This window comes from Loxodonta africana, chromosome 4 (genome assembly GCF_030014295.1).
Source record: "Loxodonta africana isolate mLoxAfr1 chromosome 4, mLoxAfr1.hap2, whole genome shotgun sequence".
Classification (NCBI taxonomy): Eukaryota; Metazoa; Chordata; class Mammalia; order Proboscidea; family Elephantidae; genus Loxodonta; species Loxodonta africana.
Window position 1 is genome coordinate 15,469,464 of NC_087345.1, and position 11,595 is coordinate 15,481,058.

The window sequence follows — 11,595 nt, forward strand, 5'->3', positions numbered from 1 at the left end:
CAGGGTCAGGAAGACTCGGAGGTCTGAAGATTTGCCTGGCAGGCAGGAACAGCCAAGGTGGGCTGTCACCTCCACTTTGGAGGCCAGATGTACCCTTGATCCAGAGCGGGAGCCAGGAGCTTGGCTCTGGGTGTGACCTCCGTCTGGGGAAAGCCCCTATTCCCACCAGGGCTGCCTGTTCCCCAGACCATTTGGATGCTGAACCCAAGCGAAGGTCAAGAAGCCAGGAAGCTGGAATGATGCCTGGGTAATCCCAACAAAGTCCCTGGGCCCAAGGGGAACTTACAGCCAAACCTCGCATGGTGACTTGTAAGCGAACAATGACAGCTCAGTGGGTACAAGGAGATGGAGCTCCTCAGCTCATTCTCAGATGACGAGTCAGGCCCCAGACCTGGGCTCAGCCCCGAATGTTCTCTCATTGCTGTGGGCGCAGAGGGCAGCAGACGCTTTGACTGACCCACCCCTACCACCCGGCATGGTGGTTTGCCCCTTCTGTGGAAAGCCCAAGAGGAGCTGTGTCTGAGAAGCACTCGGAAGTCAGCACACCCAGGGGTAGAGGGCGTGAGTTGGGATCCTCAACTGGATCGTGAAAGCTTTGGTGGAGACAGGGAGCTGCATGGGAAAGTCCTTGGTGCTCTGCGTCCTGTTGGCAGCAGAGGGTAAGCTTCCGGCCCTTCACCTCTAGATGGGGCCTTGAAGGGGACCTGCTCAGACAGCCCTCTGAATCTGCAGACGTTTGGAACGCAGATGCTGAGGGAAAGAGAGGTCATAGCTACTATGTGCTAGAGCCAGGATTCCCACCCAGCACTGTGGCTCCAGAGTCCATGCCTGAGCCCTGCCCTGGGTCACCTCTGAGGTGACCGAGCAGGCCCACCTGGTAGTCAGGCTGTACCCTCCCCAGCACCACAACTGACAAAAGCCGGGGAGGCTGGGGGGACCAGAGTACCTCCAGGTACTTCACTCTATTTCTGGCCCTCTTCCTCACCACCCTTCCTCCTGCTTCAGTCTCACCCCCGACACAGCACAGGCCACCAAAACAAGCTTGGCACCAAGCAGATGCCTCAATCAATCAGTCTAGTCCCCTTAAACCAGAAACGATCCACCCCTGCTCAGCCTGGCCCTCTGGCCTCGTGCCAACTTGGATCCAGCCAGCGGCTCACAAAATGAGCCCAGCAGCAGGCCTGAGCAACTGATGTTTGTTAATAGGAAACCTCAGAGTGGTTAATTGGTACTTATTTCCCCAGGTACACACCTCCGAGCTGATAGATGATGCTGTCCCTGCCAGCCTCAGGCAGAGGGAGGCTTGGTAAACGTGACTGTGCCAGGGCCCCCATCTCGCCTGCCCTCCCCATGACAGAGGGAAGGGGAGCCCCCTTCTTTCCACATTCAAGTTCCTTCCCCCCTCAACCCTCAACCATCCCTTCCTGCCTCATCTCCCACTGCTTCCACTTAAGATAAAAAGCCAAAGCCAAACCAACTGCCGTCCAGTCATTTCTGACTCATAGCGACTCTATAGGACAGAGCAGAACTGTCCCCTAGGTTTCCAAAGAGCAGCTGGTGGATTTGAACTGCGAACTTTTTGGTTAGCAGCCATAGCTCTTAACCACTGTGCCACCAGGTCTCCAAAGATAGTGGATCTGAAATGGGACAAACCAGAATTAAAACCTCAGCTCTGTTTTAGGCTAGTTCTGTGATCTTGGGCAAGTTCTTTTACCTCTCTGAGCCTCAGTTTCTCCGTTTTCTCCATCTGCAAACTCTAAAGCAGATGAAACACTTTCCAGGGCCAAGCACACAGCAGTTGATCAGTACATCACTACCCTGTGGACACTCCCCCAACGTGTCCCACAGGCCCCTCAGTCTCAATCTCGACGTCTCCCCTAAACTTGCCCCCCTCACTTGTCCTCAATGCCATCACCAGTCACCCAAGCCAGATGTGTGAATGTCATCTGGACACTTCTTTCTTCCTCACCCCCAATGTTCAGTCACCACATCCCAACAATTGTATCCCGTGAACAGTCGGCCCATCTGTCCACCTTGCCACCTGCTGCCAATGTCTTGGCTCTCTCCTTCTCTCTGGGTTCTCACACCAGCCTCCTAACTGCTCTCCCTCCCCACACAAGCCTGCCTTAGCAGCCCGAGGTTCTGAAGAGCGAAAATGATCAAGTCGCTCCTTTGTGTGAAATCTTTCAGTGGCTCCCCATTGCTCTTGGGACAAAGTACAATCTCAGCTTCGGACAAAGTACAATCTCAGCTTCGGATGCCTTTGGAACTGGTCCCCCTCATCTCCCACCCCATTTCCTGCTAGTCTCCCATATGCCATTTTCCAGCCCCTCGGGTGGCAAGCTGTACTTGACTACACGCTGCGCACCCGTCATTTCCATCTCTCTCTTCCCCTGTCCTACTTAACTTCAGGACTTGGCTTGGGTGTTACTCCCCAAGCTGAGTTAGGGGGTCTCCTCTGGGCTCCCACAATCCCCTTCTGGATCTTTCCTTCATGCAGAAGAGCCCTGTTCCTAGTGGTGCTCATATGTGAATGCCACAGGAGTATCCCTAAGAGGTTTGCACAAACAGAAGGGGGAGAGGGCTGCAGAATTCAGATCTCCCTCCAACCAAGATGGGCTCCTCCCTGGGCCCCCAGGCTGCCCCAGGCCCAGCCTTAGACCTTGCAGAGGGCTCAGCTCGGGTGAGTTCTCCTGGGCACTTAGGGGCAGCGGCCAGGGCTCATTCAGCCTCAGTTCCAGCCCCTGCTGCCTGCCTCTCTGGCTCTACCGGACACATGGCTCTCCCCTAACCAAATGACCAGGACCATCTGTTCCTCTGAGCCTTCCATTAGCCCCCTGAAGGAGTCCCAGGAGCCTCGGGGGCCAAGCTCAGGCCCTGCAGCAGGCCATCAATCTTCTTGGCAAAAATAATTTCCCTAGCCCTGGTCCAGGCCCTTGTTGGCTTTCCTGGCTAGGACCCACAGAGCAGCCTCTGGATTAATCTCCTCACTTCCAGCCTGGTCCTTCCACCTCAGCCTCTCCAAGCAGCCTGCCAGCCTTTCTGAGCTGCCCATCTCATGGGGCCTTTCCTCTCCTGAAAACCTTCCATGACAGCACCATCTGCCTGAAGGATGAAGTTTCTGTAGCTAGCATAGAAGGCCCTCATGATCTTACCCATCCCCACCCTGCTTCAGAGACAAGAATCCACGTATTTCTCCGAGTACCCTACCTTGGCACAGGCTGTTCTCTCACCTGGCATGCCCTTCCTCCACCTTTTTCTGGGGGAATACTTAATAAATGTCACCTTCTCTGGGCCTCCTGCCTAGATTGCCCTAGGAACTGTGTGTTCTTCTGTTATGGCCCCGTCACACAGTGCTGTCCTTTCTTCTTTTGGGTGTCTGTCTCTCCAGCTAGGCTGGGAGCTCCCTGAAGGCAGGCACCAGGTTTCATCATGCCGTCTTTGTCTTCCTCTCAAAGCCTCCCTTAGTGCAGGCACTCCAATGTTTTAGGGATAAAGGAAAGGACAGTAGGGTCTTGTCATCCCTTCCCTGGCACCTCTGTCCTCACATATTAAGTGTCAGTTGCTTGTCTATTATGTGTCAGGCTGTACCATCCTCCACTTGGCCAGGGAGACCTGCCTCAGAAGCAGGGGACTCCAGAGCTGCAGCCAGGGCCTGGGCTGGACAACTGCCCCTCGGCCAGTATACCAGAGTCCCGAGGTCCCAGGCCACTGTGGGGAGCTTGCAGTGACCAATCTCCTCCCCTCGGCCTAGGATTTTAGGCAGGCTCAAACTCTGGGTCTGCCACCTCCCCGTTGGATGACCTTGTCTCCTGCCCCACCCTGAAAGGAGGCTATTCTGAGTTGGTCACCGTTTATGCCCACAAAGGTGACTGTGAAGGAGCAGCAGCCCAGTTGGGTGACTAGACCCCAGATAAGCCACTTCCTGGAAGATTTTGGTCCCCACTTCTACTTTGGGGACACTTGTCATTTGTCGTGTAGTGAACCCTGTCAGATATGCTCAGCTGTTTTCCCAGTGCTGTGTGGGCTGCCCTGGGGCGTCATGCCTCAGACCCGGTTTGGAATCCCAGCTCTGTCACTAATTTGCCACTTAACTCTGGTCAAGTGACCTCACCTCCTGAGCCTCAGCTTCCTCTTCTGGAAACGGGAAGTTATATCTTGCCTGACAGTGTTGTTTTGAGGCACAGAAGGGACAGCGGAGGTGTGATTGAAGCCACAGGGATCTAGAGGCCACACTGGGTGCCGAGGAAGTGGGTGGCACCCACACCCACTGCCCTCCAGCAAAAACTCCCACCGCTGCGATGCAAGGCTCTGCTGGGAACCCTTGGCAGAGACATGGAAGAAGAAGCACTGGACCAGGTGTCAGGAGACTAAGGTTCTGGCCTTGACCTGTGTGTGCTCTTGAAGCAGTGGCTCCCCTATCTGGGGCTCAGCCTCCCCCTCTGCAGGGTGACCACCACTCTGGGCCTGTGGCAGGTGGCAGGCAGTGACAAAGGACTCAGCATCTGCCTCCTGTCTGGAGGGGACTCTCCAGGGTGCCCAGGCTTGCCCATAGCCTAGAGGGGCCCAGGGGAGACATGGAGGCCATAGGGTCTCAGGCCTCAACCCAGGACTAATAAAACATTACTGGCATGTGGCGAGGGAGGTCGGGAGGGAGGTGGCTCTGAAACCATCGAGACTGATTTATTGGTTAATTAGTGGGTTTCCACAGCCACAGACTTCCCAGCCGTATGAACGATGGGGAAGGAGGGGGCCACAAGGCAGCCAGGCCACTGGGAGGACAGCTGGGGCGCAAGTGTGTCTCAGTTCTCTGGTGGCTGAAAGAACATCATAAGGAGCTGGGACCAGGGAATGGGCTTGACAGCCGGGGGGAGGCCTTCTGGGCCTGCTGGCCTGAGTGCTTGAACAGAACTCTCTTCAGGAAGAGGACTGGGAGCCCTCTGAGAATTCTAGGAGGCGGGGAGTCTAGTTGGGTGTGAGGAACTCCAGGCTTGGGCAACAGGGCTGACGCAGAATCAGGGTAACTATGAAAACTGAAGGAAGAGGCATAAAAGACGGAGAAGGAGGGGAGAAGAGGCAGTGAGTAGACAGACAGCTATGGCTTTGAATCCAACCTCTGCCACATAATAGCTATGGGACTGGGAGTAAATCACTAAACGTCTCCCATCCTTGATGTCCACATGTATGCTATTGTGTGCTGTTGAGTCAATTTTCCACTCAAAGAGGCCCCATGTGACAGAGTAGAACTGCCCCTATAGGATTTTCTAGGCTGTAATCTTCTTGGAACCAGATGGCCAGGTCTTTCTCACACAGAGCCTCTGAGTGGCTTCAAACCCCCAAACTTTCATTTAGCAGTAGAGTGCTTAACTGTTGTGCCACCATGGCTCCATCCTACATCTATTAAAAAAAAAAAAAGTTGCCTTCCAGTCGATTCTGACTCATAAGTGGGCTAATCATAACTAATTTGCAATGCTGTTTTGATGATTAGATTGAAGAACATTACCCAGTGTGAGACACATAAATGTTTGCTCTATTAACTGCAGAGACCCTGGTGCCATAGTGGTTAAGAGCTAGGCTGCTAACCAAAAGGTTGGTAGTTCCAATCCACCAGGCACTCCTTGGAAACTCTATGGGGCAGTTCTACTCTGTCGTATAGGTCACTATGAGTTGCAGTCAACTGGACCACAGGTTTTTTTTTTTTTTTTCTATGAACTGTTTTTAAATCACCCAGGGCAGGACTTGGAACCAAGGGGCTTGGTACCGGGTGGTGGAGGAAGCAGAGCCTTGAAGGTGCTGACCTAGTTGGAGGGATGGGCAGAGGAACTGGCTATGCAGTCTGGGGACTGCCCTGTTAGGGGGGCTGCACCTGGCTGCGTTGAGCCGGAGGTGCCCATTGGGTTGGAGCCACAGTTCGGTCACAGCTCCACTGTGGAGCTTGGGTAGGTCGCTTTACCTATTTGAGTGCCCCTGGCCATGGCCCCATCCCCTACCCCGGTGGCATCTGCCTTCGGAGAAGAGGACGGACAGACAGACAGACTGACACCCTGCAGAGTCGGGAGCAAAGTTTATTCCTGTCCATGGTTAGAAAGGACTTGTCCGCGGCGGGCAGACTCCTTCCCAGGGCCCTCGCCCCAGCCGCCGTCCGCGGGCAGCCTCTCGCGAGCCCGGGCGTCGCCAGGGCAGCCGACGGGACCCAAGGAGGCCGGCTGGACTCGGCGGAGGGCGCGACGGGCGCGCGGGCGACAGCGGGCACGGTGGCGGCGACGGCTGCCACAGGGCCACAGACGGCGGAAGCGCGCGCGGAAGTGGCGCGAGGCGAGCGCGTAGACTAGTGGGTTGAGGCAGGAGTTGGCGTAGGCGAGGCAGTGTGAGGCGAGGCGGCAGGCGTAGGTGGCCGGGCTGAAGGCGAAGCGGCCGAACCAGAAGCAGAGGATGAGCGCGTGGTGCGGCCCCCAGCAGAGCGCGTAGAGCGCGGCCACCGCCAGCATGGCGCGCCCCGCTCGACCTGTGGCACGCCTCCGGGCCTCCGCCGCCACGGCGCCCGCGGGCCCCACGGCCGCCCACAGGAAGTGCAGCGTGCGGCCGTAGGCCAGGCTCACCACGGCCACGGGCAGCAGGTAGCCGGCGGCGAAGGTGGCCACGTCGAGGGCGCGCCGGCGGGCGTCCTCCCAGGCGGGTACGCAGAGCTCCAGCGCACCGTAGCGCACCGTGCCGTAGTAGCTGAGGTAGGGCGCGGAGAAGAGCGCCGCCAGCAGCCAGACGAGGCCCACGGCGGCTCGGGCATTGCGCGGCGTGCGCAGGGCCCGCGAGCGCAGCGGGTGCCGCACAGCCAGGTACCTGGAGGCGGACGCCGGGTCAGCGCGCTGGTGGCTGGGCGTCCTCCCCGCGGGGCCCCATCCACGCCCCCCCGCCCCACGCTTACACAGTGCGGGGACCTGTCAGCAGCTGTGCCTTGGCTTCCTTGTCTGAAAAATGGGGGTGACTGCACTGTCTCCCGGGGTAGTTACGTTGTAGTGAAGAGAAATGCCAAACACGTTGCTTTGGAGTCGATTCTGACTCACAGCGACCCTATAGGACAGGGTAGAGCTGCCCCATAGGGTTTCCGAGGAGCAGCTGGTGGATTCAAACTGCCAGCCTTTTGGTTAGCAGCCCTATCTTTTAACCACTGCACCACCATGGCTCCCCAGTAAAGATTAAAAAAAAAAAAAAACAGCCTGGAAAACCCTATGGGTCAGTTCTATTCTGTTACATGGGGGTCGCTATGAGTCCAGAATCGACTCCACAGCACCCAACATTTTCTATACAAGTAAAATGACACCCAGAGAGAAGTGACTTGCCCAAGCTCATGAAAGACCCTGGATTTGATCCCAAGCCATGGAAGCAGGTGTGATCACAGCCTGGGCCAGGCGTGGGCTGTAATAAAATACCTGATGAATTTGTTCATGTGTTCCTTTTGGCACTCGTTTCACATTTACAGAGCACCTACTGTGTGCTAGGCCTTGTGCTGATACTTGGGACACAGAGATGCCCTTGGGAGGCTCACGGTGGGGGGAGGGCAGGATGGTCTCCTCCAGCATGCCCTACAGGTGCCCAGAAATTGGATGAGGGGGTCAGAGAGCTGCTCCTTCCCTCCCTTTTGCTTTCTAAGGCCAATGAGCACTTGTTCAGATCCTCCCTCCCCAGCCTGGGCCCAGCCAGGCTCGGGGCCCAGCGCACCTGTCCACTGAGACCGCAGCCAAGGTGAAGCTGCTGGCGTACATGGTGAGGTAGATGAGCAGGTGCACGGCTTTACAGACGAGGGCCCCAAAGAGCCAGGCATCCAGCGTGTAGATGGTGGCCTGGAAGGGCACGCAGCACAGGATGAAGCACAGGTCGGCCACGGCCAGGTTGAGGATGAACAGGTCCGTGGTGCTGCCTGGCTCCTGCCAGGCTCCTGGGCTGGGCTGCAGCAGCACAGCCAGCACCAGCCCATTGCCCACTGTGCCCAACAGGAAGATGAGGGCAAAGACCACAGGCACTGCCACAGCCCCCACATTCCCCGCGTTGTCCAGCGAAATGTTCTGGGCATCGGACATCTCGCCATCAGATGGGCACCTGAGGAAGAGAAGCTGGGATCTCAGGTGGGAGCCCCCACCTCTAGTTACTCAGCCCAGGGATCTAGTTCCTGCAGCTCAGGTATCCTGGGCTAAATGCTGTGTGGGACAGGGGACAGGGCCAAATCATCACCAAGATCCACTGTGGGAGCCTCTGGAACAGGGCGGGGGGAGGGTCCTTGGTTTCCTAGGGTCAGATGTGTAGCCCAGGACTTGGAAGGTTGATTAGGTATTTGACGGACACCTCTACTCCGTGAAGCAGGTGAAGACACAGGCAGAGTGGGATGAAGACATGGTGGATGGGGGCGGGGGGCAGCCCCAACCCCAGGAGCTGGTATCTTTTCCTGACTTCTCAGTGAGGATCTGAAGCCCAGGGAGACCCTTGGATATGCGTTAAAACCTTCATGTGCTGTAGTCTCAGCAAAGCATGGATGACATCCCTGAGTCATTGAAGATGGTCCAGTGTCATGCGATCCCCACAATGGCTCAGGTGGGAGAACCATTCTGATCACTGCCTCCTTTTTGCCCAGAAGGAAACAGGCTCAGAGGGGGAACATGGGAGCCAAGGTCACCCTTTGAGTGGCAGATCTCGGGCTACCACCCTGGTATCCTAACTCCCAGGCTGGAGTGCTGAGCTGAGTCTGTAACAGGTGGTGTCTCTGACAACCTGCGTGTATCCGTGTGAGCACGCTGCGTCCATCCTCATCCCTGCCTCACCCTACAGCCCACATCAGCTACTACCTGTACGTCCTTCTCCTAGGTGTCTGGGACCTCCAGGGTGGTGGGACAAATTAGGAGCAATGGGAGGGGCAGGCATGGAGAAGGGAAGAAAGGTGGTATCCACCCCCACCCCAGCACTCAACATGCAGCCCCCAAAATCCAAATGGGCAACACCCACCTTGACCCTGGGCACTTGGCCCTTGCTTGATCCTGGGGGAAGTGGCCAGGCTGGGGGTCCTCCTGGGTCAGCTGCCGCCCCTTGGTGCCTCCCTGCAGGTACGGGGCTGCTCCTACTCCTCTCTTCTCCTTTAAGGCCCCTCCTCTCCTCTGCCCTCCTTTGCCGAGCTGGGTTTGGACACTCCCTTGGGAGTGGCCACTGGCCACCTCCTCCTCAGCCCCTGCTTTCCCAGGGATGGCATGCTCTTCTGCCTGGCTCCTCTCTGCGTTGCTGCTGCCTCACTCTCTTACTGCTGGGAGTAGCCCATTGATCCTGCTCTCTGAGATTCGCTTTGTAGTTAACCCCTCCATGCCCAGGGCCCAAACTATTCCTGGCACTCCACCTTCTGTGGCCCTGCCTGAGGACTCCACTCCCTCCCTGTCCCCCCTCCTGCTTCAAGGAGGGCTCTAATCCCATCTCTTCTAGAAAAGATTCATAGTCCTGGATGGGGTTTCCTAAGCTGGGAAATCAGATTGTGAGTCCCCTTTCTGCAGGCTTTGGGTAGTACCCCTCCGCCAGGCCCTGAGCATCCCCAGAGACCCATCTGCCCCCCTAAGTTTGTTCTAGGGGCTCAGCCTGGCTGGAGACCAGAGGGTCTGTGTGCCTGTCCAGAGTCTAACCCTAGTCTGAGGACAATGGGGAGCTGGTGAAGGCTCCAGAGCAGGGCCACGATATGCCCGCTTATTTAGTAGGAAGATTACTATGGGCTAGGGTTGCTGAGTCAGAATCGACTCCATGGCAATGGGTTTGGTTTTGGGGTGACCAGGATGAATGAGAAGGGGAGAGATTAGATGAATGACCCATTAGAGCCCCTTGTCTAGGCACGGGTCGAAGAGGTTGCCAGGTTTTGGTGAATGGCTGTGTGATTCGGTCATGGGTTTCTGGCTGGGACTCACTGGAGAAGGAATGGGCCACAGGGCCAAATGCTTCCAGAGGGTCAGAGAAGCCAGCATCTGGGTGCACCGGATTTAGTAACGAGGAGGTTGATAGTGAACTGGACAAGTGGAATGGGGCAAGAGCCAGTCTTCAGCCTGTGGTAACGAGGGTGAGAGAAAAGGTGGTAGGGACAGAATGCAGTCTTTCTAGAAGCTGAGCAACGGGAAGTATAAGAGAAGGGAAAGGTAAAAAAAAAGCGTGAGGGGTGGTGCTGAGCCAGAATTCGCATTCAAGGCCCTGAGGAACAGGAGAGACCCCTCAGAGCTAGCTCCTGGCAGCCCCCTGGGACTCTCATCTGTGCTCAGAGGGGCCTCCCAAAGTCTGATGTCACTCCATCCCCCAGACACAGAGTCCTTGAATGTTTGGAAGCAGGAACTCGCTGAAGAACGTAGGCATCAGATCTGGAGTCTCTGAACCTAAATTCCAGAACCATGAAAATTAAGGAATTAGAATCACTGCATTCTATGATAACTAAATGGCAGAACTGCATGACTCTAGACAAAGTAATGCATCTTTCGACTTCCAGAAGCCTGGACCCACGAGCGTGGCATTCCCGACTCCCCGCCCCCTTAACCCCCGTGGCCCTTCCTGGCCCCAGCAGGGTTGGGGCCGGGCTCGGTAGTACTAGGGCAGAGTTCCCTATAACAGCAGCTAGGCTGAGCTAACAGCAGAGGCACAGGGGAAGAGGGAGGGAGGGAGGGCGGCGGCAGCGCCCAGAGCCTGCTCTGGCGCAGACAGACGGACATACGCCCTGGCCGGTGTTTCAGTGTGTCTCTCTCCCCGCCTCCCATCTTGCTCCTGCTCCTAGCGGCCGCGGCTCTGAACCCCACGCAGAGGACACGGACGGCGCACTCTGGGAGTGGTCCCCGAAGCCTTGAGCCTCCCAGAAGGTGGAAGTGGGGCTGATAGGTGGCCCCTCGGCCTGTCGCGGGTGCCCGAGACAACTAGTGAGCGTCGAAGCCGAGACACGAGCGCCCGATGCTCCTGCTGTCCGCCGGGGAGGAGGGGCGCGCAAGGCCAGCGGCGGCGCCCGGGAGCCACCCGAAGGCGACGTGCTTGCTGCGCCGCTGGCTGTGGACTTCGCCTCATGCCAGCTCACGGCGACCTGGGTCCTAAGTGGTAGCCCCGCTGGGTCTGCCAAATCGCCTTTTGGTTGCTCGTGGCCGCCGGGCGTGAGTTGCCGGCCCGCGCAGGCCACACACCCAGCTGCTGGCCTGGCACTGCTGGTTGAGTCCCAGGCCAGCGGCAGGCCTTGCTCGTGCTTGGCGCCAGGTGCCCTGCCCTGCGGTGACGGCCTGCAAATGTTTCTGTCGCCCACGTGGCCACAGCTGCATCCTCCCAGGACCCCAGCCACAAGCTCCCCCTGAATCCCAGAACCCTGGGGGTAAGGCACCTGCACCCCAAAACGACCAGGCAAAAAGGCGGACAGGAAGTGCAGGGTGAGGGAGGTGCTAGTTCCTTGTGTTAATGAGGGCCCTTTCGTCCTCTTCCACCCCTGCAATTTCCGAGGTTCCAAGGACACAGCACGCCGAGGCTGGAGCTGCGGTGACTCAGAGTCCGCCCCACCCCAGGAGGCTGCGCGGGGAGGACGGCCGAGGGCCCCCTCCCGCGGCGCTGCCGAACGACCAA

The 11,595-nt window shown here is 57.5% G+C and overlaps 2 protein-coding genes across 2 annotated transcripts in view; one reads left to right on the forward strand and one right to left on the reverse strand.

Moving 5' to 3' along the window:
* ANKRD54 (ankyrin repeat domain 54) overlaps positions 1-6,140 on the forward strand; it is a 26,713-nt gene extending 20,573 nt beyond the window's left edge. Inside the window, exon 8 of the mRNA XM_064283560.1 lies at positions 1,245-6,140. Within this exon, the coding sequence (XP_064139630.1) occupies positions 1,245-1,310 (66 nt within the window). The 3' untranslated portion in view covers positions 1,311-6,140. The remainder of the gene's footprint in view (positions 1-1,244) is intronic.
* Positions 6,066-10,981, reverse strand: GALR3 (galanin receptor 3). Its single transcript, XM_003419840.4, has 3 exons — positions 8,992-10,981; positions 7,717-8,094; positions 6,066-6,837 (listed from the first exon to the last, which is right to left on the reverse strand). The coding sequence occupies exons 2-3, from the start codon at positions 8,073-8,075 to the stop codon at positions 6,066-6,068; spliced, it is 1,131 nt and encodes a 376-aa protein (XP_003419888.1). The 5' UTR covers positions 8,076-8,094; positions 8,992-10,981.
* Positions 10,982-11,595: the final 614 nt, after the last annotated feature.

Excerpts from the sequence above, each read along its gene's own strand:
- GALR3 (XM_003419840.4), bottom strand. The coding sequence starts at position 8,075 with ATGTCCGATGCCCAGAACATTTCGCTGGACAACGCGGGGAATGTGGGG. Across the intron at positions 6,838-7,716 it reads GCTGCGGTCTCAGTGGACAG|GTACCTGGCTGTGCGGCACC; the intron begins GTGCGCTGGGCC and ends GTCCGCCTCCAG.